We start from the raw sequence: 24660 nt of genomic DNA on the forward strand, positions 1-24660 counted from the left end.
AGCTCAGTTCATGTGTCCAAGGTGCTCACAGCACAGCCTGGATCTCGGACCTAAAACTGTCACAACTGGGATGAAAGGTAAAGTTTCAGGTGGGCATTGGGCAGGATGTGGGCTCAGATGCCAACTCCTCCCCCCTCCTGTGTCAGAGCTGAGAGAAGCAAAGCCCCCTTGCGCCTCCTTTCCACTCCGGCAGCCCCTTTCGGACAGCTCAGACAGAACGGTCATCAGCTCCAGAGGACAGATCTGCCGCATCAGCGCCTCTCGCACTGAAAGCGAAGCACAAGAACACAATGTACGGGAGAGCGGGCCGCAGCCCAGGAGAGCATCAGACTCGTCCAACCCTATGGAGAGGATCCGTGACTGATGCCACAGAACTACTGGGAAAACTGATTCATGGTCTTTTCAAAAGGGTAAGAGGCAAATTCAGCCCATCCCCAGGGTCCCAGACGCACAGCCGGATTAGCCCAACTCCTGAAAGCCCCGCCACTGGGATGAAGAGTCAGCTAGGCCACCAGGCATCTGCACTGCACCCCCGCCTTGGAGAGAGGAGGCAGGACGCGACCGCAGGTGAGGCTGGGGGCGGGGGAGGGAGTGTTCAGGGAAACGGCCCTCAGAGCATCACAGAGGTGCAGCCAGGTTTGGCATCTAAGGCAGCTGCTTCAAGTTCAAGTCCAATTTAGAGATTCCCCATGTGTCCACATTAGTTCCTGGGGAGAGCTGACTTTTGAATAAAGTACTGGGATCTGGAACTTCTAGGAAGAACTTAAGAAGTCCATGTGGCTCAGAACTACAGCAGAGTTAACATTCAGCCTCTGGGCTGACCTTCTCCAAAAGAGGGGAGGGGCAAGGCACCTGCCAGCTCACAGAAACACGTACGTGTACACACACACACACACACACACACACACACACACACACACACGAAGAAAGGAAATCAACTAGAGGAGGTGAGAGGGAATGGCTCCTAAACATGCAAGGATTAATCCTCCAAGTCTTTGTTAGAAGGAAAGAAGGGAAACCATGCATGATCTGCTAACAGTCAAAAGAAAGAAGCAACCCAAGGAGAGATACCTGGAGGGAGTACTAGGCCTGCAGAGTTTTTCATTGTCTTCACAGGGATTATTTTAACAGCAGAAATAGAGCGTGCACGTAAAGGGTCGGCAGTTGCTGAAAACACAAAAGGGTACATGGTGCATCCAGAAAAAACATTTGGGAAACACTCAGGCAGTTGAGGAGCTGGGCAGGGACAATAGGAGGAAGTCGCCCGCAAGGAAAGAACAATGGGAAAAGCAGGAGATGTGATAACTTAAAATAGCCTGCTTTCACTCTTTAGTGTTCTGCTCCCAGACTGCAGAACCCTCCCTCCAACCATCACCCACGTGCAGCCGGTCAGTGTCTGTGCTGCCGGCCACACCAGGAACTTGCCAAGGCTCTGGACTAAAAGATTTACAGAGATGCAGATGGCCTGGCAAAGAGAGGAGGGGGAGAACAAGAGCAAGCAGGGTCCAAGGGGCCCCCTGGGAGAGTGTGGGGGTGGGGCGGGGCAGAAGAAGGGGGGTCTTTGCAGGGGTGGGGGCTCTGAGGAGCAGAGTTATGGCTCACGGGCCCCAGGAGAGTGGAGGAAAGAAAGGGAACAAGTTCATGAGTAGCCTGGTCTTTTCAGCCATCATAGCCACTTCCCCAGAATCATAACTTCTGGGGTCCTGCGCCTGCTCTGACAACCGTAGCCCTCTGGCCCCAAGCACATCAGAACCCCCATCTGTTGGGCAACAGATGGTCTACTGAAACCCACCCTTTCCTGGGCAAGAGATGCCAAGTGTCCAAGTGCGTGCCTGAGACTCTGGGCGGCACTCAAGCACACAGCCAAGGACGCCGACACCAGCTGAGCTTTGAGAGCTGGGATAACTAGGACGCTGGCGGTGGCTGCTGCCCTCAGGTCCTGGGTGCTCATGCTTATCTACCCACAGGCTTCCCTGGGCCCTCTGCCTCCCCAGATTCTGTGATCCCAACGGTGGGCATATCCTCAAACCCTCCTTTTCGTAACAAGCCTGTTGTGAGGCTTCCCCTTGACCTCTCTAATGGCAGCAAATAGAGATGGGAGCTCACGTGCTGTGGTGCCAATGTCACCCCAATGAGCAACACCCAGAGGTCTTCTAGCCCCAGATCCATGTCGTAACTGGGGGGTAGGGCTGTTTGGGAGGCCAGAGTGTCACTGCTACATCAGCATCGTGCTGGTGAGTCTGTTGGGGGAAGGAGGCACCTTGGGACAGGCAGGTCACCTTCCAAGTCCATTGCGCTACCATTTCATAAGGCACATGGCAGTCACAGGGCCACCATAACTGAGTTGATAATAACAACCCTGCACATGTTAAGACCTAAACGTACTTTCACAGTGATCCCACTGACTACTACTTATGGCCACCTAGGAGACTGGGTGGGGGGAGGTTTTTATCACCCTTTCAGAGGAAGAAGCAAGAGAGCTGCTCAGAATCATCCAGTTCTCAAGTGAAGAGGCTGAGACTGGAGCCCAATTGTCCTGGCATCCATTTCAGGGACCACCTCAGGCCACCCTGATGACTATAGGCTGCATCTGCCTCCTTTTTTCAACCAAAGAGGAGTCTTACCAAGGAGAGAGGGGGAAGTACCCCCATCTGCCACACTGCCCGCACACTCCTCAAGTCTCTTCTGTGGATGAATTCATGGGGTTGATGGCCAGCATCAGGGCACCCATGTCTTCCCAAGCTCCTCATTGGAGGCTTTAAACTCCCCTGCAGGCACTGCCCTCCAAAAGCCCCTAAGCAACTTAGCCAAGGTGGTCCAAGACCCCGAGGATGCAGTCTCACACCATGAGTGGAGGACGGTGGCCAGGCAGGGAGGCACAGAGGACGGGACACCTCCCACCCCTAAACCAGCCGGCCTCAGGCTCCCCATCCCTCCTGCTCTCTCTGCCTTCCATCCTGGCTGTTGCTTCTGACTTTACACTTTGTCTTGTCTCAAAAGGAATACTTGGCTGACCCAGAAGAAAATTACAAAATCCAAACATGTCAAACTCTCTCAACTCATTGAGAGAGGGTGCATTTCGACTTGGATGCCCCAAAACAGGACTTTTGCCCTCCATTTTTGACATCATAAGATTTAGTGAAATGGCAGGGAGGGTATAGCTCAAGTGGTAGAGTGCATGCTTAGCATGCACGAGGTCCTGGGTTCAATCCCCAGTACTTCCTCAAATTAAAAAAAAAGATTTAGTGGGATGGGCACTGATAGAATTACTGGAACCTGAATTTGAAGCAGGAAAAAATACTGCAGCTCATCAAAGTCCCTCATCTTCTAGATGAGGAAACTCATACCCATAAAGACCAAGGACCTCCCAAGAGGTCCCTGTTTACGAGCAGCAGATGGGGACTTGAACCCGCATCTCCTCACACTGCCAAAGGGACACGGGAAGCCCTGCTGCCTGGCCGTTCAGGACGAGAGACCTCAGGGCCAACGGGACGCAAAGGTCATCTATTCATCGTTCATTTCACACTTAAATCTTTCATCCTAAAATTTTAAAAACTGAAAATCTAAGAGGATGCCCATGAGACTGATGTCACCAGAATAATTTATTGCAGCAATTTAGGCTCTTGCCACAGGGTCAGGACTGTGAGTGTGTCACCATTTATCACAGGGGAAGGTGAAATGCCAGGTAGGAGAGACTTCAGGCTGACAAATGCCACGCACACCAGGCCTCCGTCCGTGTATTTAGCCTGTTCCCCACCTCCTGTGAGCCAGGGGCAGTTTCCAGTATGTCGTCTCGCAGTGGGAAACGGCAGCCTCAGACCCGAGCCTCAGTAAGCCTGGGAACTGGCCTCCAGGTCACCGCCTAATTAGACCAGCAAAGATCCCCAGCGGGCAGGTGGCCCAGGCCCTGCTCCTTCTAGAAACGTCGGGCTTCCTTCCCTTCGAGAGCCTTACCTTTGTCTTGCCCATTGCTGCCCGGGGCCAACCCGTTCACCACGGCTTTGGAAGCACCGACGTCACACTCTGAAAGGAAGAAAGGAAGAGAGTACGAGGCTTGTGATCACGTCGCCCCACCTGGACCGAGTCCCACCTGGGGCCCCACGGCTGTCCTCGGGCCTGGGGACGGGCCCCTGGGGTGTCGTAGAGGAGCTCTGAGGGTGCTGTGTGGCTTGAACCAGAGAGGACGCGAAGTTGCTGGGGATGGGAAGTGTGTTGTGAGTGATGTCAGTCCTCCTGCCTCCTGGATACAGCTTTGTTTCTGACACTTAAAAAAAATCTGCATGATTCCCTCAAAATGGCATCCCCCGCCTGGCTAAGGCTTATCTGCCATTCCAAGGCTGCTCAAACACAGCCCCGCGCATCCTGAGTGAGAGCTGTCAGACAGCCAGGACCGAGACCCCGGACTCTGTGACACTTTCCTTTGTCCACAGCCACTCCCATCGAACTCATGCCACCCCCCCCCACGAAATGTCATGTACACACCCTCCCCCCACCCCCAGCTGAGGCTCTCGTGTTCTTGTCATGGAGATGACCTGGCTTCCGGACGCTCACCCTGCCCCTGTTCTGTCCCCTCCTGGACCCCAGCCCTCAGTCTGCACCCGAGAGACCTCTCTAGACCTTGAGCTGGATTAAAAAGCCCCGGCGTGCCGGACAGAGGAGAACAAGATGGGACAATGCAAGACGATTTTCTAAAACTCCTCCACTTGATATATACTCTAGTTCATCTCTGTTTTGAAAACTAAAGTATTAGGGTTTTGTCTGGGAATTTAATCATTTTCATTATCATTTCCATGAGGAAAAAAATGTACTCCAAGTTTCCCTAAATGGACAAATGATTGGAATATAATTTTTTAGTAAATGGGATGACCTGTAGTGTTGGCATAATTGGTTATATTTAAATTGACAAACTGACCTTCTTGAGGATTAAAAGCAAACCGACAAACAGTGGCCAGCAGCTTCCCAGGGGCCACAGCCTGGGCAACTCAGCCGGACTCCAGGCTCTTCGCCCACTGGCTCCAGCCCTTGTCCAGCTGTCTCTGCCTCCTGCCCCTGCCTGCCACCCCAGTCTCCTCACAGCCCCTTCGGCCCCTTTAGCCCATCAGGCACTTTCAGCCCTTCAGGCGTTGGTTCCTGTGAGGCCCTCAGCCAAGAATGCCTTCTCCTGCTACCTTGGGGAAATCCTACAGCTCCTAGAGGCTCACTCTGCACGTCACCTCCTCTGTGTCAGCAGTGACCTGCGTTCTGCTCAGCTGCAGACACTGAGACTCTCCCTGCCCAGCTGCAGCCCAAGCCCCACCGGTTCCCCATCCCAGCACTGATGGAGGCACCCCAGAGATGACAAGCAAGTGTGCAGGCTGGACCCTGCTGCCTGGGACACGAGACCTGTGTGCTGGGAGTGAACCGCCCCCCACCCCCCACTGCAGCCAAGAGCCAACCGAGCCACAAATATAATCGTAACAACTATGGCTTTTTTAAGCATCTATGCCTGGATCTGAGGATCCATGTTAAGCATTCCACAATTACCACCTAATTTTTATCCTTAGTACCCAGGTCCCTGGAGCTAGGAGAAACTCCTGTTTTATAGATGAGACACGTGAGGCTCAGAAAGGATGTCAGAAGATCGCTAAACTGGGACCTGAGCTCTGGTCTGCTCCATCCCACAGTTTATCTTCCTTGTGCCCACCTGGTATAGACATTTCTTATTTGAAAAATAAAAAATGGTTTATATATATTCTAAACATGAACTAAATATATTCTATAGAAAATGGTTTACAAATATCCTATTTTCTCAAATGCTAGGACTGAAGTGGCTCATTTTGCTGAGACTAGGCTGCCCTACTGGTTAGGCTCTTATCTATCAGCCTCCCTGACATAAACGACACTGACCGGCCAGCCTGGGTGCTCCCGGATCCAGACATGAGCGTGCCCACTGCCCCCACCTCTACTGGCAGCCAGAACCTCCCAACACTGGCCCCACCAGTCCTGTCCCATTCACTGGCCCCAATCCACCTACAGATGGAGGCTAGTTCTCCCAGATGCCGAAGTCCCCTGTGCACTTGCATTTCTGGGATGGATGGAAGGAGGGTGTTGGTAGAAAGCCAGAAATCCAAGTAAAATAAAAATCATAGGTCCCACAATCCCATCTTTTCTCTCTGACCATTCCCTCCCCAAGCACCTGCCTTAACTGCTCATAATGGTCTCCTTCCTAGGACTGTAGGCCTTGCTTTGGGCCTCCCTAAGCCAGCAGCCTCTGAGCTTCCCCGAGACCCAGACCCATGTCTTTCCTTTCCTTTTGTTCATTTTTTAATTTGGAGAAATAACTCCATCACCTCAGGCTCAAAACCTCTGCAGCACAGTGTGCTGGTGACTAGCCTCCTGGGTTTGCCTCAGCTCCACCCTGCACTAGCTGGCTGACTTCAGACACACCACTAGCCCCTCAGGGCCTCAGTTTCCTCATCTCCAGAATGAGAGTATACCATGCCCAACCTTGTGGGTCTGCCAGGAGAATGAAATGAGATAGGGCAGCTAAAGCACTTGCCTTGGTGACTGGCAGCCCAGTCCAGACTTGGAATAAAAATAACACATCATTTTCACGCTGCTCTTTCCACCGAAGGCGAAAACATATTTTTATGCAGCTGCTTTCCTTCTGATGATCATTTTTATTAGTGGCATAATATTCCATCAAGCAAACACACATCATGAACCTATTCATTCCCCACCTTCATGGGGGTGATGTTTTTGTTTCCTTCAAATTAAGATAGAAACTCCCAAGAGTGGGACTATCAGGTCAAAGGGTCCAGACTTTTTGGACTCTTTCTACAAAATGCCTCCTTTCAGTGCCACGCCCGAGAGTGAGACCCTGGGGAGGAGTCCCGCAGGCATTTCCACACCCTCGCCCTCCGGCCGGCCCCTCCCTATCTGCTTCTTCCACCCTTATTCGTGCCAGGAGTGGTGATGCCCCAGGAGTGGTGATGCCCGTTTAGGCTAAATCTGATCTTAGAAGAAATTTGAGTCTGCAGAGCTTAAGTCTCAAAAGAAAGAAAGGAAAAGCCCTAGTCTGTTTTAAATGACACCAAAAACAAAACGCCAAAAAAGGAGAAAAAAATGAGTTACAAAGCAGGAGCCGCTGGCAGGGCCAAGTGCACCTGGAGGGGAGGCCTCCCCCCGCACAGCAGAGGCACCACAGGCGCAGGGACGAGCCGCATTCCTCTCCTGCATGGAGGGAGCCTGAGCTGATAGAGCCCACGGATGGACACCGGCCAGGCCTTGGGCACAGTGCTCAGTACTGCAGAAGCACTGCCTCACTTCATCCTCACAAAATCCCAATGAATGGGGGCTTCTGCGACGCCCATCTTATAGAGGAGAGTGTGGAGAAGGGCCCTCCACTCGCATACTCAGTACGCAGCCCTGAGCTGATCTGGCCTCCCCGTCCTAAGCACACACAGCCCCACATGGTGTGGATTTGGCTAAAAGGGCACTGAAAGGGAACGGCTTGTTTTCAATCTACAGAGGTCTCTGAATACACTTTGGAGACAACGCAGGATTCAGAGACCCCTGAATGAACTAACCCCTTGGTCACCCCCTGGCCCACCCAGCCTGAGGGTCTTGGGAGGTTCCAGGACACGCTCAGTAGCCAAGGTGTGACTTCATCTCCAGGTGGAAACTCCTCTGCCTTGAATTCTGGGCTGGTAAGCTGCCAGCTCTTGGGACCTATCCCCCTTTCTGTCTCCCCTAGCCTGGGCTTTCCACCCCAGCTCTAGACTAAAAATACTCAACTGATCACTTGTTTAGGTCTTGATTTTTACCACCAAAGGCATAGCAAAAGGATGATTTTGTCCTGAGAAAGGAAGTGACAGATTAGTTCATATCCTGGGGCAATTATGGTCAATCTGTTGACTTTGCTGCAGTCAGTCAGATTAAGAGATGCCACTAAGGTATATACATATGGCAACGTTTATCAAATTGTACCCTTAAAATATCCAGTTTACTGTACACTAGTTATATCTCAATAAAGTTGTCAAATACAGGGAAAAGGAGCCCCCTCTAAAACTCAGGACACAGTACATGTGGAGTATATAGCGTAGTTCTTGACATATGGTAGGTACTTAGTAAACCATTACTAGTAAAGGTGATGATGACAATTTATGACAAAACTTTGCCACTTACCCAGGACTCAAAAAATTAAAAACAAAATGCAGCTGGGGCCTCCAGAGTGAGTGAGAAATCTGGGTAAATGGCCCAGTTTTGTAGATTTGTCAAGAAGAGAAAGACAGGGTTTAAAATGACTTACCAGAGCTCATGGTGGTGACAGGACAAGTGCTCTGCAACCAGGCCTCTGAACTGCTCTGCAGAAAAACAAACACCACAACAGAACTGATGAATGGCAGGTTCGAGATAAATCCCTATGGTTCACATTAAAAATGCAAACCCTGTACATAACCCTTGATAAAACACAGCTGAACCAGGAAGCGCCTGGCCAGGCTTCTGGTTCTCGTTTGGCTCTGTATGACATGACCTTGGACACATCACTCAAACTCCTTGGCCTGTTTTGTTACCCATACTTGGTTTAGAGACGAGGCACAGGTCGTGCACATATTTTGAATAGTAAGGTCCAGCTGAACACATCTGAAGGACAATCTGAGACGCAAGCCTTAAGGACATGTAGAACGTTGCTGTTTAAAGTGTGGTCTGCAGACCAGCACCACTGGCATCAGCTGGGAACTTACAACAAAATGGAGAAACTCAGAATCGACCCTACACCCACTGAATCAGCATGTGCATTTTACAAGGCCCCCAGCCGGTCCCTCTGTACTTTCACGTGTGAGAAGCAACGATGTAGAGGCAATCAAGCCCCTGAGTCATGACTTCTGTAGTAAGGTCGAGGTCTGGTCTGAGGGTCTGGACCAGCAGACACGCTTCAGTTTCCTTTGAAACACGGAAGCCGGGCACTGGCTTCCTCTCTGGGTGGCTGCCTTGTTCACTGTCCTTGCAATCGACTGAATAGAAACTAAGGGGGAAAAAAGAAGTCATTCTAAGGGCTTCTCTCCAGCCCAAATCAGCAGTAACTTTGCCTCTGTCACTGTCAAGTATGCCCGAGACTACCTGTGACCTTCAACAGCCCCTCAGATTATTCTTTAAGCTGTGGAAACATTTGTTCTTTCAGTTAAGAATGCAACCTGCTGTGTTCCATATGCCCTGGTGGTTTCCCATCCTGGTTTTATGATACCTTCGTCTGCCTCCCAGGCCAGAAAGGGCGGTCAGGATATCATCCAAATGTTTTACTTTAAAAAATAATTTTAATAATTATGTTAAGGTTTCATTTACTTAACTTTTAAAGCATAACCAAAGAAATGTTTTTGCTTCAACCATGAAGTTATGTTAATAGAGAGTATTTTTCTTTCTTTACAGTCCTATCTAACCTGTACCTGCATAAATAGCACTTACAATGTCTGGACAGCTTTGTGTTCGAGTTCTTAAATATTTCATGAACATTCTTCTGGATTTTCACAGTCATACCCATCATTTTGATGGCTGTGTAGTATTTCATTGTAGTAACAGTCCATAATTCATTTATCAATTCCCTCTGTATAGCTCAATTTGTCTTAATTTCAAAAATAAGTACATAGCACAACAGCATTCTTAGGTCTGAGAAGAGATGACTGGGAAAGCAGACAAAAAGCACGCCTCAGCTCACACCTGATGAGTCATCACCATCTGTGATAATCTGGGTCACCCTTTGCACATTTTATATTTCTCAATACAGATACTAGTAATTTCTAGGTGTCAGCCCCACCCTTGCATAAACTGATCTAAAGTACATATGGTCCAGGATAGTACCCTAAATACTAACCATCACTTTGCCACAAACGTCCACCAACCAGAGCAGATGCCAGGGATAGCGCTCTCTAGGGGGTCCTCCCCAGGCTAGGTGTTTACCATCCAGTGGTCAGATTTTAAGAAGATGGAAGGAAAATGGGCCCCAGAGGGTCGGACACTATCCCGATTCTTGAACTTGGATGACAGTAGGAGGCAGCAGTGACGACCCTCAGGTGAGTACCAGCTCTGCACGTAAAGACTTTTGGATACTAGGTTCTGTTACGTGCTGTCACTTGATTGCAGGTAACATGAAGCAGGGAGGACAGTTTAAAATAAAAACTGCAGCAGTGGCACTTGTGCCGAGGATGGCGCCCAGTGCCCTGTCCTCGTCAGTGGTGGCAATGGCAGCGACATCCTATCCAGACTATTCCAGGGCCTGGTTCTGGCTCTGAGTCCATCCAGTGCAGACTCCTTGAATTTCTGCCCCTGTTCTGAGCGCTATTCTCTGACCTCCTGTACATTCTGAACTACCCGAGGGCTCGCCAACAAACCCCCTTTTCAGTCTGAATTAACCAGCGGCAGTTTCTGATTGCAGCCCAAGCATCTTGAGCAGCAGAAGAGGAGGAAGATGGGGAGGAGGGAGCCCCAAAGGTTTCACGCAGAGAGAAGCTTCACTCCTCTCTCCTGAGTAAGGCCATCTAGGGCTGAATCCCACGTGGCTCAGGAGACGATTTTGTCTCTACAACCTGAAGAGCTCAGAGTCAGGGTGGCGGGGATGCAACTAGGAAGCTGCACAAACTGAGTCTGGCCAGGAGAACGCTGAAAGCTTTGGAAGTCACAATCTACTCCCCGCAGTTTACTTAGAGACAGTACAAGTATTACAATCATATGAAGAACATGAGGGTTTATTTTACATAAAAACCTCTGACACTTAATATTTATTTAAAAACTAAGCTGTAAAGAGTTTGAGTTGGTTGAGAACATGATGGCACGTCTTTGGAATTTCTCCCCTAAATCCCCTCCAAAGGAGACAGGCACCTTTGGGTAAAAGCCAAAAAGATGAATGGTGCCACCTAGTGGCAAAACTGGACAGATGCAAGTGGGCAGCAAACCCCACTGTGAGTTGCAGGAACCTACAGTGTCACCGTCTGGGTGGCCAGCGAGAGTGAAGCCACCATTCCACCCCTTGGGCTGCCCAGGTCTACCGTACTTGGTCAAAACACCACAGCGTCGACACAGACATTCCATCAAGAGAACAAGATGTGAAGTAGCCAGTCGTGTTAAGAATGCATCTGGATAATGAACGGTTTGGCGTGGTCCCTCTCTAATTCCACGACCCTGTAATTTTGAGATAAGTCTTCATGACAGAGAGTGAATAATTACTAAAAAGCAAAAGTTATACTCATGTTTCCAGCTGTAACAGAATCCAATAGCTAAATATGGGTTGTTTATTAGGGAAGGAAAGGAGGTCCTTCCTTATATGGATGGTTCAGGGATATGACAAGGGAGGAATTGAGTGTGTCTGTAAAAATGAATTCAGGGTTCAGCAAAGATCCTTGGAAGAGCATGAGCCTCTGGTTGACCTCGCACACAGCTTGCTCCAGCTTCTCCTATGCCCTATGCTGTTTTGCCTCCATTGCCTCTTCCCCAACACACACACTACACACGCAGACAACTGTAAGATTCTAAAGGGAGATACTGTGTCATCCTTGGGACTGAGCATGCAGTGGGTGGGTGTTCAGTCGTGAACTTTGTCCTTGCCTCTAACCTTCAGAACCTAACTTTCAAGTCCTAGTGTCAAAATAACCAAGATTCTCCTTAATGCCATTACAGCTGCCTAATACAAGCTAGTTCCCCATTCCGACCAAACTCTGGTTAACACTCTAGCTCTGGAATCCAACCTGAGACCTGGTCTGATACATGTATTTGCCGCTACACGATGGCTTGAAAAGAACACGGACAGCCCACAGATGCCTGGCCTTATACTGTGCTGATCCACCAGCAGAGCCACATTTCTCCAATGTTTCTGTCAGCTCATCTTCTTCTCAATCCCTATTAATGGCATTTCTCTTCAAATACACTCTCTACGCTATCAGGGAGGGTGCAGAAGGCTCCTCAGAAAGCCAGAAAGGATAAACACTGAGTCGCTAACATTTCCTTTCAAAGGGAGGAAGTTAGGATAAACTTGACCCTGATGTTAACTTCGGCCTGGAATCCCAGGACACCGGTGGGGGCTCAGAACACAACAAGCACATGGTTTCTGTGAAAAGACCGATGCTTCTGGAGAGGGAGCAATAGGAAAACACGTCCCCCACATCCTCCCGTTTCCTCCTGGAATCCCTCCAACGCGGTTTCCGTTCTAACCAGTTATCTAAAATGGCCTTCAGAAAGGTTTCCAGTGCACACACACGGCCAAGCCCAAGCTCCTGCCCTGGCCAGGGCCTCACTGACCTTTCCACTGAATTTAAGAAGTTAACTCCTTCCTCCTCCCACAAGCACCTCCTGGTCCTGACTTCTCAGTGTCACTGCGGACTGGTTTCCCTTGGGCCATGAGGCTCTTCCTTCTAGAACAGGACCTCTGAAGTTCCTCCCGGAGTTTAAAGAGCTGGAGGACCCTGGGCTGGGTCCTCGTTCCTTTCCAAGTACTAGCTCACTTCCTTGAGGATTTCATCTGGACTATTCAAGCCAGAAGGATCTGTGCTGGTTACCGAGCTCCTTCTTGTGGGTTTTTCACCTGTTTCAGCAGAAGGTTCCACGAGCCCCCTCAGGCCACCAGCGCAGCTGTGTTTTTATTGATTTCATTCATTTATACTTTCAGAACTTTCCTTGGATAAATGGGTTCTATGGCTACAAAAAAGATTCATAAACGAGAAATCTAATCCCCCCTTTTATTACTGAGGTGCAAAAACAGATTCAGAAAAGGTTTCCCTTCATCTTGCTCTTTCTCCCGTCTCCTGAGCCCACTTTCCCTCCTACCAGTCTCTTCTTCCTCCTCAGGGCACCTTCAGCCTTCAGAACGGACACTAAACCCCAGATGAGAACCTTCCACAGCCAACACATGAGCTGGACAGTGTCATTTGCCCCTTATATCCTTCTGATATCACCCCATCACTCAGTGAGTAGCACAAAGTCCTGATAATACAGGGACTGATTACCTGTAACCGTCACTCATCTCTTCCCACCTTGCCTTCGTGGTCCCTGCTCCTCCAGTCAACCCCCTCCACAGTGAGCACTTCCAGCAGAGAAGGCGTCTGGCTCATCTCTGCAGCCTAACATCTGGCATGGTGCCTAGCCCAGAGCAAGCGCCCAGTCAACACTGGTGGAGTGAGTATCTGGCCCTCGTGCAGGTCTGAGTGCACTGCATTCTCGTCCTGCCTCCCCCCCGCCCCCTCCACCCCACACCTGATACACTGCCCAGTCTTGTCAATTTTTCCACCCTCGTGCCTCAAGCACCCCAGCCACCCCTGCTTTTCCATCTGCGAACTCACTGTTCTGTTCCATCACCTCATCCCTAGACTGTTACAATGGCCTAACAAGCCTCAGGATCACCCTACAGCCCATGTCCTGCCACGTTCTGACTTCAGCAGTGCGAGTTCCTGGGTCAAATTTCAATGGAGGAAAAAATCCACGGGGCCCCTGTAAGCTCAGAGGGGTTGGTTGGGTGGTACAGGGCAAGAGGGAAAAAAAAAAAAGGGCAGAAAACCTCCTAGAAAAGAATAATGTATCTAAAACACAGGCCATTCCAACAGCATTTCTTTAGTACCTACTGTGCACCCAGAATACCGCTTGGCCCACAGGAGACCAACATGCATCAGACAGTTGTCTCTGAGCCCATCACGGTGTTGTAGGGTCACAGACATGTCCCATTTAAACACAGTATGACAGTGAACCCTTCTGCCAGGAATCTGACCTAAGTGGTACAGGAGCACAGAAAGGAAAGGAATAAATTCTACTGGAGAGACCATCAAGGAATGAATAAACGCTAAACTTCGAGTGATCAATGGCATGCCTTCAAAACTCACCTCAAATGTCACACTTTGGGAAACACTGGTCTAAAAATGCAAGTCCAAATCCCTTAACACTCCATGAGGCTCTGTAAGAGGAGGTCCCAATGACTTCTCCAATCTTACCTCCATGTGCTTAATAAGCCCAAACTCCATGTGACTCACATCTGTCATTCGTACTGAACCCTGAACAAGATTTCCCATTTCCAAGTCTTTAATCTCACTGTCACTCCCCCCGAAAGCCCCTGCCCTCACTTCCTCAATGTTAAGGCCAATCCCAGTCACCAGGTGCACTGGCCCATCAGAAAGGGAAGTTTTAAGTTTGGCTTAGTTTTGTTTTTAATCCCCATTAAAAGGCATGATGATAATTTTAATAAGGCCTCTCTTTAAGAATCACAGAATTCAGAGATCCCCACGCCCAAGCCCCCCCAGTGACCATCACACTGTCATCCCAGGCCCTCACCAGACATGGGTCAGGATCGAGAGCTGGAAAGGTAACCACTGACACATCTGCAAACTTTTTTTTTACCTTTTAAACTTAGATGAAGTCTGTAAATAAACATGCAAAGTTCATCCTGCCAACAAAACTGCCAATAAACAAAACACAGCCTAAAATAGTTTCCAGTCTTATAAATGCAAAATTATTTGACCTTCAGACAACAAAATTTAGGAGGTAATATTGATTACAATGTATGTATTCAAATGCACGATTTACAGCAAACATAATAAAGAGGATTAATATCCTTGTGTTACAGTGTACTCAATACTTATCGCCAAGAAAAAAATGTTAAAGGCATGAAGAAACTCCAAGAAAAAATGCAAACAATCTATGAGAAAATGTTCGCTTCTCCTGATTAGTTTAAAAAACAAAACAAAACAAAAACCCTCCAATAATGACTAACCATTTTTTCCACTTCTTTTTTTGTTTTGTTTTTTTGTTTTTTTTTCATTTTTATTTTATTTTATTTTACATTTTTTTATTGATTCATAATCATTTTACAGTGTTGTGTCAAATTCCAGTGTTCCACTTCTTAAATTCGGCCACAAATTAAAAAAAATAAAGCCCAGTAGGGACAAGTGTTAAAGACACTGACATTTTCCTACAGTCAGTGACACTAAGTTATTACCACTGCTTGCAGCATAACACATCAAGACTTAATGTACTTCATACTCTTTGTGCTTTAGGGAAATCTGGCTCAAAGAAAGAATCCCAAATGACAATAAAGCTACGTAAACAGATGTTCACCACAGCTTTATTAATAGTGAAAACCTAGAAACACTCCTGTGTTCAGTGACAGGGGACCAATGACATGGCCACAAACCCCCTGGATGCACTGAAGAGTTATGAGAATAATAGTTATGCAGAACACACAACATGGGAAAACACTTCTTAGAAGATTAGGTGACTAAAGCAGGATGTAGGTCCATGTCATGCTCATGATTATCAACATGTAAAAACAAAAACACATGTATTTCAAAGGAATACGCCCAAATTCTAACAAGGATATGGCAGCGTGGAATTACAGGCAACTGTGTATCATGGTCATAACATGTTACTTTTTTAATGACAGGTAATTGTTTTTAATCTCATCCCTGGCATTTGACATGCAAGGGTGTAATCTTGAGAACTTTTAAGACCAAATTCTAGGAGACAAGTGAAAGAAAAAAATGCTACAAACAATCTTGTCCATTAGAATGTGGCAGCCCCACGAGGAGCACTGTCCCTCAGGACTGAGAGCAAATGCCCCAAATGTGGAATTCCAGCATTAATTGCCAGTGATTGCTTTTGTTTAATGAAGCCAAACTACTTCCAGGCAGTTCCTTATGAGGAAAGGGGGGCAATAAAACAACTAGAATGTTCAGCCAGATTTCCTAAAGAAGCAATGGCACCAAAACGTTTCATCCTAAAATAGTCCCCAGGGGCTGCCAGGTGACAACGCACGCAGCACCCCTGCTCCCTGGGCCTGCTGGCTGCCAGTCCCCTGCTCCTAACCCGACGGACTGCATGGCATTCCAGAGCCCAGAGCACCTCAAACTCTTTATATGTACAACTCTGGGCACACACCAGTTCTTAAGCATGCACGGTCAACGCAGACAAGTCTTAAACACAAAAGCTCGCCAACGTGTGTTTCCCAAATATGGCTGGGACTACAGAACCAAAACAAAGCTGTCTAACTGCAGCCGCCAGTACACGTGGAGCCCTCCACTCGGGACGCCGAGAGCACTGACTGCCACAAGGGCACGTTCCCAAACCCGTTGGATAGCAGCACGACATCTCAGCTCTGTTTAAACTGTAAACACCTAACCTCAAACTAAGAAAGGCAAGCCCAGGGCACAGAGGATGCTTTCTTCAGGCAGCAGCGACTACACAAAATCCACCCACGTGAACGAAAGCACGTTGCAGTCTCCGGGGAGTCAGGGCTGAGCCACGGGCTCCAGGTAGAGAGACTAAGTTACTGTGTGTGGCTGAAAAAAAAACTCAAAAAGCTGAAAGGGGGTCTTTTAGAGTTTGGGAATGGGAAAGGAGGGTGGGTTTGACATGGCAGGAGAGGTGTCCAGTCTCACAGACAATCCGTAACTCCCTCTCGACTTTTCTTTTAAACCACAAAATTCCTACGGCTCTGTATTTACCAAACCGTAGATCACACAGACGGCTGCCGTGCCGGCCCATTCCACGCTCGGGAATGAGGGAACAGAAGTTCCATTCAGTAAAAAGACTCTGGGTCTTTTGCAAATAAATAACTTAAATACCTCAATTCATAATACTGGCTTATCCAGGAATCGCTTGTTTTCCTTAAGAAGTTCTGAAATTTTGCTGATCGTATACTAACCGTGCAAAAAGCCAATAGAAACACTGAAAACATTATTTCTTCTGAGAAAACCTCTCTTCTCAGCAGCACTTGTTTAGCAACTGAGGCGCAGCACAAAGAGACAGGCCCAGAATCAATAACCCCTGACCTCAGGCCTGGGAGGCCGAGGGCTGCGTCAGACCCTCAGCGCCCGCAGAGAATGAACGTGAGGCCCCGACTTACACTCAGCAGGCAGTGAACTGTAGTACCTCAGCTACTTCTCTCTCTTTTAACTGTATTTTGCACTAATTTTAGGCAATTTTTGAACATGTCAGGTATAAAAGCTGCATCCAAGACTTGGAGAATACGGTGCAAACTTCTGAAATGAGTTTTCTTTAAACTCCTTCAAAATCATTAAAAATATAGTGCCAAGGTCACGACAAACATTCAGTGAAAGTTTTTTGTTTTGTTTTGTTTCTCTTAAATCTGTGTTGTTTCCCAGACCAGACTACGTGGAAATAAGTTGGATATACATTTATGTATTAAGAAACATTATATATATGGCGTACACACACACACACATTTCTGACTTTAGTTGCTGTGTATCCAGCAATAATCACTTTGAACACCAATGGTCTAAATGTACCCTTTAAAAGAGGTTATCAGAGTGGATCAAGAAAACAAGACCCAACTGTGTGTTGTCAGAAACCCACTTTAACTATAAAGGCACAGGTTAAAAGTAAAATCGATGGAGGAAAAAATGCTGATAGTTTCTCCGTATGTTTAGTGGCTGTGGGAAAATAACAAACAAAGAAGAAAACCTCACAGGAATTGGGTTTGAATCCATACTCTACCAATGCTGCAAATCAGAAAGTCCCTTAGTTTCTCAGCCTCAGTGTACTCACCTACAAAAAAGTTAGTAATACCTAATTCCATAAGGTGTTTCTAAATTTTAAAATATATATGAAGTAAAGTGTTAAAAAACAAAAATATTCTATTGAAGAAGATTTTATCCTTTTATTGCTTTAATAGACTGATGAATATAATCACTGCATATCTTTCCATCAAGTTGATATTACAAATACTTAAACTATCAGGCTATAAAAACCTATGAAACATTAGGTTTTACAAACTGAAGTAGCATCTAAAAACCAAGAAACCCTTCTCCGGCCCTGCCTTCCTATACAAAGCTAGGCCGTGAAGGGCATGCTTCAGAAAGGCATTATGTTTTAAAACACTTCGGAGTAGCTCTCTCTTTAAGGTCCTGTCTCAAGGAACCACATCACTATTTCAAGACCCATTTATCGTGCATGCATTCTGTGCAAGGCCCTGTGCACGTGCTTCAGAACAGACAGATGAACCAGCCACTTACATACATCACTTCTAATCTTGAGAACATCCCGCAAGGTTCCTACACCCATTTTACAAATGGAGAGAATGAACCTCAATGAAAGTCAGCTGACTCACTGAAGAGTCTTGCAGAAGCAAGTAGGACAGACCCTGGCGCTGACTCCCAGGCCTAGGTCTTTCAATTCCATGATGTGGCTTCACTCAAAGAGGAGCCCCAACACAGTCCCTGCCTGAAGCAAGATGCTTCTATGTGGAAGTTGTTCAGAGACAAGACACACCCAAAAAAGAGATGGATAATCTTAGGGGGCATTTTTGTCCAGCTGTGGTAATAATCAAATTTATCCACCAAAATAAGAGACGGTGCCTGCCCTCAGAGACCTTATATTCGAGTTGAAAGAGAAAACTGACAGCCTTGAAATCCTGATGAGGCACGAAAGACAGCAGAGAAACCTATGGACTGCACTCCACTGTGGGAACATCCCAGCCGAGAGAACGTCAAGCTTCCAGACTGACCTGGGAAAGACCTGGGGATATGCCGACAAAAGCACCCTCTTCTGAATGTTTTAAATATCCCTGTAGTAGTTTGTTTGTTTGTTTGTTTTTTAAGATACTTTATTGCAGATTCAAATGGGAGATTGGGAGGGTGGAGAGTCGTGGTGGAAGGAAAGACAGGCCTCCATTCCAACTGATGGAAATAGCTAATCAATTTTTAAAAATGAATTTATCTCTTTCCCTGTAGTTCCCACAGTATTAACTTTTCTATAGAGGGTTCACTGATTTAAATGGAATTAGATCACACACGTCACTTTCTAGTGGCCTTTAGGAAGCAGTGACACCCCTCAACACCCACTTGCCCACACACATCTTTGGAAAGGTGTTAGAGGAACTCTAGAACACACTGGATTTCAGCTGCTGCTCTGCCACTTACCAAATGCTTAGGCTGAGGTCTGCTGGTTAACTTTGCTAAGTCTCAGTTTCCTCGTCTATAAAATGGGAATAATGACAGCCATCAACTTCAGAGTGTTATGGTGAGCACTGAATGAGGTCAAGCATATCAAGCGATCACAGGCTTACAAAGTGCTCAATACAGCCCAGGGCTTGCAGCATGGTCATCGTCACCAATAGCATGTGAGGCTGAGGCTCAAAACCACTCTCTCCTCGGCTGGTTTCTCTGAGAAGCATCAGATGTCCTTTTTTTCAACCATAGGGAGGCTACTCTCATTGTAATTAAAAGGACAGCCTCAGCTCTCCTTTGGAGAGCTTCCTGCACCTCCTTCCTCTCCCTCCTGAAGTTCCATCGCCTGTCTGTCCCCAACAGCACACATCTCCTCTAAAACTCAACTTCCCATAGGAAGCATAGTGACTAGTCTGCCTTTTCCCCAGAGTGAATTTTCAAGTATAGTTACATTACTGGCCACGTACCACTTGATACACATACAAAAATTATGATGTTCTGTGCCTTTTGCTGTTGGCAAGCTGGTTCTCCTCAGAGAGTTCCTACAGTGCAGTCTCCAAGGTGGGTCCCACATAGCTACTGCTCAGTGCACAGCACAGACCCCAGCCCAGCCCTGTTGATGGAAAGGATTTGTACTGAGGAGTATACGGAAATAACACTGGGTAGATGGTGTGCCCTGGCCACAAAACGGCCTCGAATGCCAGGCAATGGCATTTGTGCTGGCCTCTATCAGGACACAGAATTCAAGATAAATCCTTTAGAAGTTTCCTAAGGCAAGATTAATCTGACTGAGGCAGGCAGGATGAACTACAGAAGCGGGGGGGGGGGGGGCGGGGGGGGCGGGGCAGGGGGAATACGTGAGCCGAGGCCAGGCCAAAGGAGGGGACATTCACATCTGGTACTTTTTGTAAGATTCCCTTCCCCTCTCCCAAATTTCCCTCAACCATATATACTGTCTCTGTCCAGGAAAGCAGCTCCCAGCAAACTTGTTTTGCCCACTGGGCTGTGAAAAGCCCCACAGAGGCCTTGGCTCTAGCGACCACAGGTGACAACTTCTACACTTATCTCTTCTTGCTTATCTGTAGCCAAAACTGGTTCTCAGAATATGATTGTCTGAGCTTACTCCTTAAATCTCATGCTGCCACTTTTGCCCAGAGCAAACTCTTTTCTTTCCCTGCCCAAATGCCTTAGTGCCTGACAACATAAAATTATCAGAAAATAAAAGGCATCAAAAATCCTTTAGAACTCAAAGGAGCTTCTAACCAAATAGAGACACTACAATAGCAACCACTAAAATAGAATAAAAGATGACAGAGTCAGGGATGTTTAAGAGATCATTTTGAAACCAACGTTAAAGAGAACAGTTCAACACAAAATGACCCGCCTTCACCATTCACAACCTACATAGATAGAACGTAAGACATTGGAAGAAGAGAACTCTGTATTCAATTACAGTTGGTGTAGGATTAGGGGGAGGAGAATGGGATGATGACACTGAGATCTTGGTTAAGAGAATATTAAGGCGGCGGGGGGAAGGTATAGCTCAGTGGTACATTGCATGCTTAGCATGCATGAGGTACCCGGTTCAATCCCCAGTACCACCACTAAAATAAATAAACTAATTATCTCCCCCTCCCCCACAACCAAAGTGAGAATATTAAATCCCTCACATCCAACTATCAGCAAAGAATTCCAGGTGTTTAGGCAGTGAATTTATCATTGTGAACCTGTTTCCGCCACATGCAAAACAGGGATTAAAATAGCACTAACTTGCCTCCTGTAAGGATGAACGGGGCTGAACATTACCCGCATGGCACAGGGAGGACTCAATAAATGGTCAAGTGACATAACTGGTCTATTTCCCATTAGTTTCATTCTAATTTCAAAAATGAGGAGAGCCAGAGGTAGGTGGAAAGCCTGGTTAATAAAAGGCTTTAGTCACTGTCTTACTATAACAATAGTTTACTGGGATTCTGCTTGAAGATAGGCGAGGCCACTGCTAAGAAATGAGGTTTTTGCCTTGCACAGAAAAGATAAAACTGGTGGTGGCCCCACCCAGCACCAGATATTTGCATAGAACTTTGCAGGTTACAGAACAGCAGTGCCAGTGGTAGCCTTGGCTGCCTGCAATCTTTTTTTTAGAAAGATGGGGGAATGCAATATGATCTGTCTTTAAGGAGGTTTCGTGTGGCCAAAGGACTCAAAGCATCATAGAATTTCAGGGCTGGAAAGGACCACAATTTCTGCATGTTATGAGCCTTGAAGTCCAGACCTATCCATTGAGATGAGAAAGTCCAACAACCAGGAACATATGCTCCCCGAAACAAAGACCCCCCACCCTCCCAAGCCCTGCCAGAAGGACAAGGCGGAAAGCCAAGCCAGCAATAGGTGTGACAGCTACTATGCCTGGGGGCCTGCTGTGCTTTCTAGAAGCTAAGCTCCCTGAAGATAGGCGTCTGTGAATCTATGAGTCTGTAAGGCATGAGGGCACTAAAATATTCTAAATGACTTTAAAATTTTTCATTTCATTCTTTCCTCTTAAAAAGCAGCAGTAGAAAATTAAAACCTAAGGTTTCATAACATTCATAGTAAGTCCAAATGTCTCAAACTAAAGTCTTAAATCTTATACACAAGTATAAAGTTGGGGAATAAATGGCTTTCTCCTTCTTAAAAAATAAACCATTCATTTAAGGCAAATCTACAATTAAATGCCCTTTGGTGCTTCTGAACCCATTAATTCATTCAGTAAAAGTTCACTAATGCGAGGCACTGAATAGTGTGGTTCTTCTATTTTAAATTTACAGTATGAATTACATGTCTGGAAATCAAGCCCTCAAAAATTCTAAGAGGGCATTTTAAGAAGGCTACAGAGATGGGGGAAAGGATAAAGGTCCCATGCAGAAACCTCCCCTGCCCTTTAAGTATGCAACAAAAATCTTTCACAAAAATGTAACTTTAGAAATCTTGGGTTGGTTCCCAATCTTCTTAAAGGGAGCTTCGGTATTTGTGGAGTTTGGTGAATATAACTATACTTCTGGAGGAAATCCAGTTTAAGAAGCATGTAATTATAGACTTTCTTCCTATCTAATAATAAAAGTGCAAAGATAAATAAGTTTTTTCTTATGTAAAAATGCAAAGCTTAAGTAAATACACTAGATTATAAGTGAGGGAAAAAAACGAAAATATCAGCTAAAACTCTTAAAACAGGGATGAAAAATACTTGAATTCTCAGCAAGATATGAGGCATTTCAAATTGCCATCTGCTAATATCACAGCTCGAAAAACTAACCGGCAAATTTAAATGCAGAGAATCAGGTGCAGTGAGGCCTTGGGGAGCATGGAATCCAGGACGACCACACAAAGTTTGCCAACAGGCTTTGCAAAATTGTCAAGTCCACCCAGTGAATAGGGACAGAAAATCCTAGTGACTCCAAAAGTTCCACATACATGGGATTTCAAATACTCACGTTCCCACCTCACTGCTGGTTACACCAAAGTCCAAAGAGAAAGGAGGGAGAAGCAGGAGGGCTCAGGAATGTGCCGAGACGGGGACCCGAGGAGAACTGGCTGGAAAGGCCCTTTCTTGGAGCCCCACAGCCGTCAGCATTTACTCACTGAACGTGGACAAGTGGCGAGACCTTCCAGTGGGATGCCAGACGGGGAAGCCCTTCTCCAGCTACTCAGCTCAGCTCCCTCATTAAATTCAGAGTGAAACCAGCTGCCGGGAAAGGCAGAGGGTGACCCCGCCAAGGCTCTGGAAATTCCTTGCCAAGAAAGTAGACGGAGTGCCCAGATCAGTGCTGGAAGGGAGATTTCAAGCCCTTGTAGGGAAGATAAGGAAATCATTCTGAGAGGGTTGCTCTGCTCCTGGCTGAGAATAAAGTGTGGTCCCTCTGTAGGATGTGTTGAGTCCACATTCCAGTCCCCTTGGCCCCAGTGCCATCATAGAGGGAGGACGGATGGAGGAAGATGGAGGAGGAAGGACAAGGAGTCCCCAAAGACCAGTGAGACGGTGCGAATGAACACACCAGCCCAGACAGCATTTCAACAGGGGGAAGAAAACAGATCAGCTCTTTACAAGAATTATTTAAATTACATAGACAGAAATACATACAAAATTCTTCACGAAACAAAAGGGTTTGTTTGTTTACTACTTGGTGTTTTTATTTCTTGGTCCTTGCAGCCTTTTTTTCCCCCCACAATTGAAGTAGAGTTGATTTACAATATAGTGTTAGCTTTAGGTGTACAGCTTAGTGATTCAGTTATATATGTGTGTGTGTGTGTGTGTGTGTGTGTGTATGCATATTTTTTCAGATTATTTCCCATTATAGGTTATTACAAAATATTGAATAGTTCCCTGTGCTATACAATAGGTCCTTGTCGCTTATCTATTTTATGTAGAGTAGTCTGTATCTCTCAAACTCCTAATTTATTCCTCCCCTACTCCCCTTCCCCTTTGGTAACTAAGTTTGTTTTCTACTTCTGTGAGTGTTTCTATTCTGTATGCAGAATCATTTGTATTATTTTTCAAATTCCACATATAAGCAATATATAATATTTGTCTTCCTAAACAGAGGTTAAGTTTTATTTAAATCTTATTTAATTCGTTTCTTCTATCACTGGAATCTACACAGATGACATTAAGAAATTATATTCAAATACAGCTATGTTATGTGAAATCATTTTAAAGTCAAAGAAATTTTATGATAATCAAAAGGATAGTTTCTCTTATGTCCCAATTTTTTCCCCTTAAAGATAAAGATGTATCTTTAATACAGAGTATGGTGAGACACAAACTGACATCTTTTGGCTTTAATTTCATTATTTAAAAGCCAAAAATGCTGCTTTGTGTAACTACGTGGTTGGAAGCCCCTGGTAAAACCATCATTATTTTTTTGTGGAGAACTGCCTATTCTCTTTATTTTTACCCCTAAATAAATTATATTTATGTTTGGGTCTCTCTCTTTACCCCTTCTCACCCAAATTCAGTCCTTTCCTCCAAACTTACTTTTATACATTCACAAGTGACTTGACAATGATTTTCTCAAGTGTTAAGTTTTCTTCTTATGGACACTGAGAAAGTATTTTAAAGTCTGACTGGCAGTGCTATTCCTAGTCAACTCGACGCACTGGAAGACTCAGAAAAGAGAAGGAGGCATTTAAAAAATTATTCCCATATGTGCCTTTCAACCGAATTCTTAACCTGCACTTTAGTTTTCATTATAAATTTCAATTCTCTGAATTTAGAAGTATTTTCAATTTTGATAACAACTCAAAAAATCTCTGCAAAATCTTCCCACTCTACCAGAGGGTCTCAAAAATGGCCAAACACTAATAAAGAGGGGAGGCACCTGTTTAAAATGCCGATTGCAGGTTCTGGTCCTAAATACGCTGTCTGAGAAGTTCAAGGAGGCCCTAGAACCTGCATTTCTGGTGGATAAGGTTTCAGGCCATACTTTCAGAAACAATGGTCAGTGTGACCAAGTTACTGCAGCACCAAGTTACTAGACGTCCATAGCTCACCCACAATGCTTTAAAACTGGAAAGCATCATGAATTTATTGCATCCCTTTGAACATAATTTATAATTTGTACTGATTGTGTTAGAATTTCACTGAAGCAGGGAGACAGTTTTTTCTGTTTTTCCTGCAGAATGTTCACAGTGAATGAAACCATGTGCAAATGGAATTGCACTTGCAGGGCCTGCCATCTGCCAGCAGTCTGGCACAGGGTTTCCAAGTGAGGGC

General features: G+C 46.3%; 1 protein-coding gene across 22 annotated transcripts in view; it reads right to left on the bottom strand.

Moving 5' to 3' along the window:
* The window catches only part of SORBS1 (sorbin and SH3 domain containing 1), a 208518-nt gene that overhangs the window by 101311 nt on the left and 82547 nt on the right, over nucleotides 1-24660 (bottom strand). For all 22 annotated transcript variants that reach the window (XM_072971634.1, XM_072971619.1, XM_072971639.1 and 19 more), the window contains 2 exons: nucleotides 8291-8345; nucleotides 3955-4023 (listed from right to left, as the gene is read on the bottom strand). In XM_072971634.1, the coding sequence (XP_072827735.1) occupies nucleotides 3955-4023; nucleotides 8291-8300 (79 nt within the window). In that variant the 5' untranslated portion in view covers nucleotides 8301-8345. The remainder of the gene's footprint in view (nucleotides 1-3954; nucleotides 4024-8290; nucleotides 8346-24660) is intronic.

The sequence above is a fragment of the Vicugna pacos genome, chromosome 11 (genome assembly GCF_048564905.1).
Source record: "Vicugna pacos chromosome 11, VicPac4, whole genome shotgun sequence".
Taxonomy (NCBI): Eukaryota; Metazoa; Chordata; class Mammalia; order Artiodactyla; family Camelidae; genus Vicugna; species Vicugna pacos.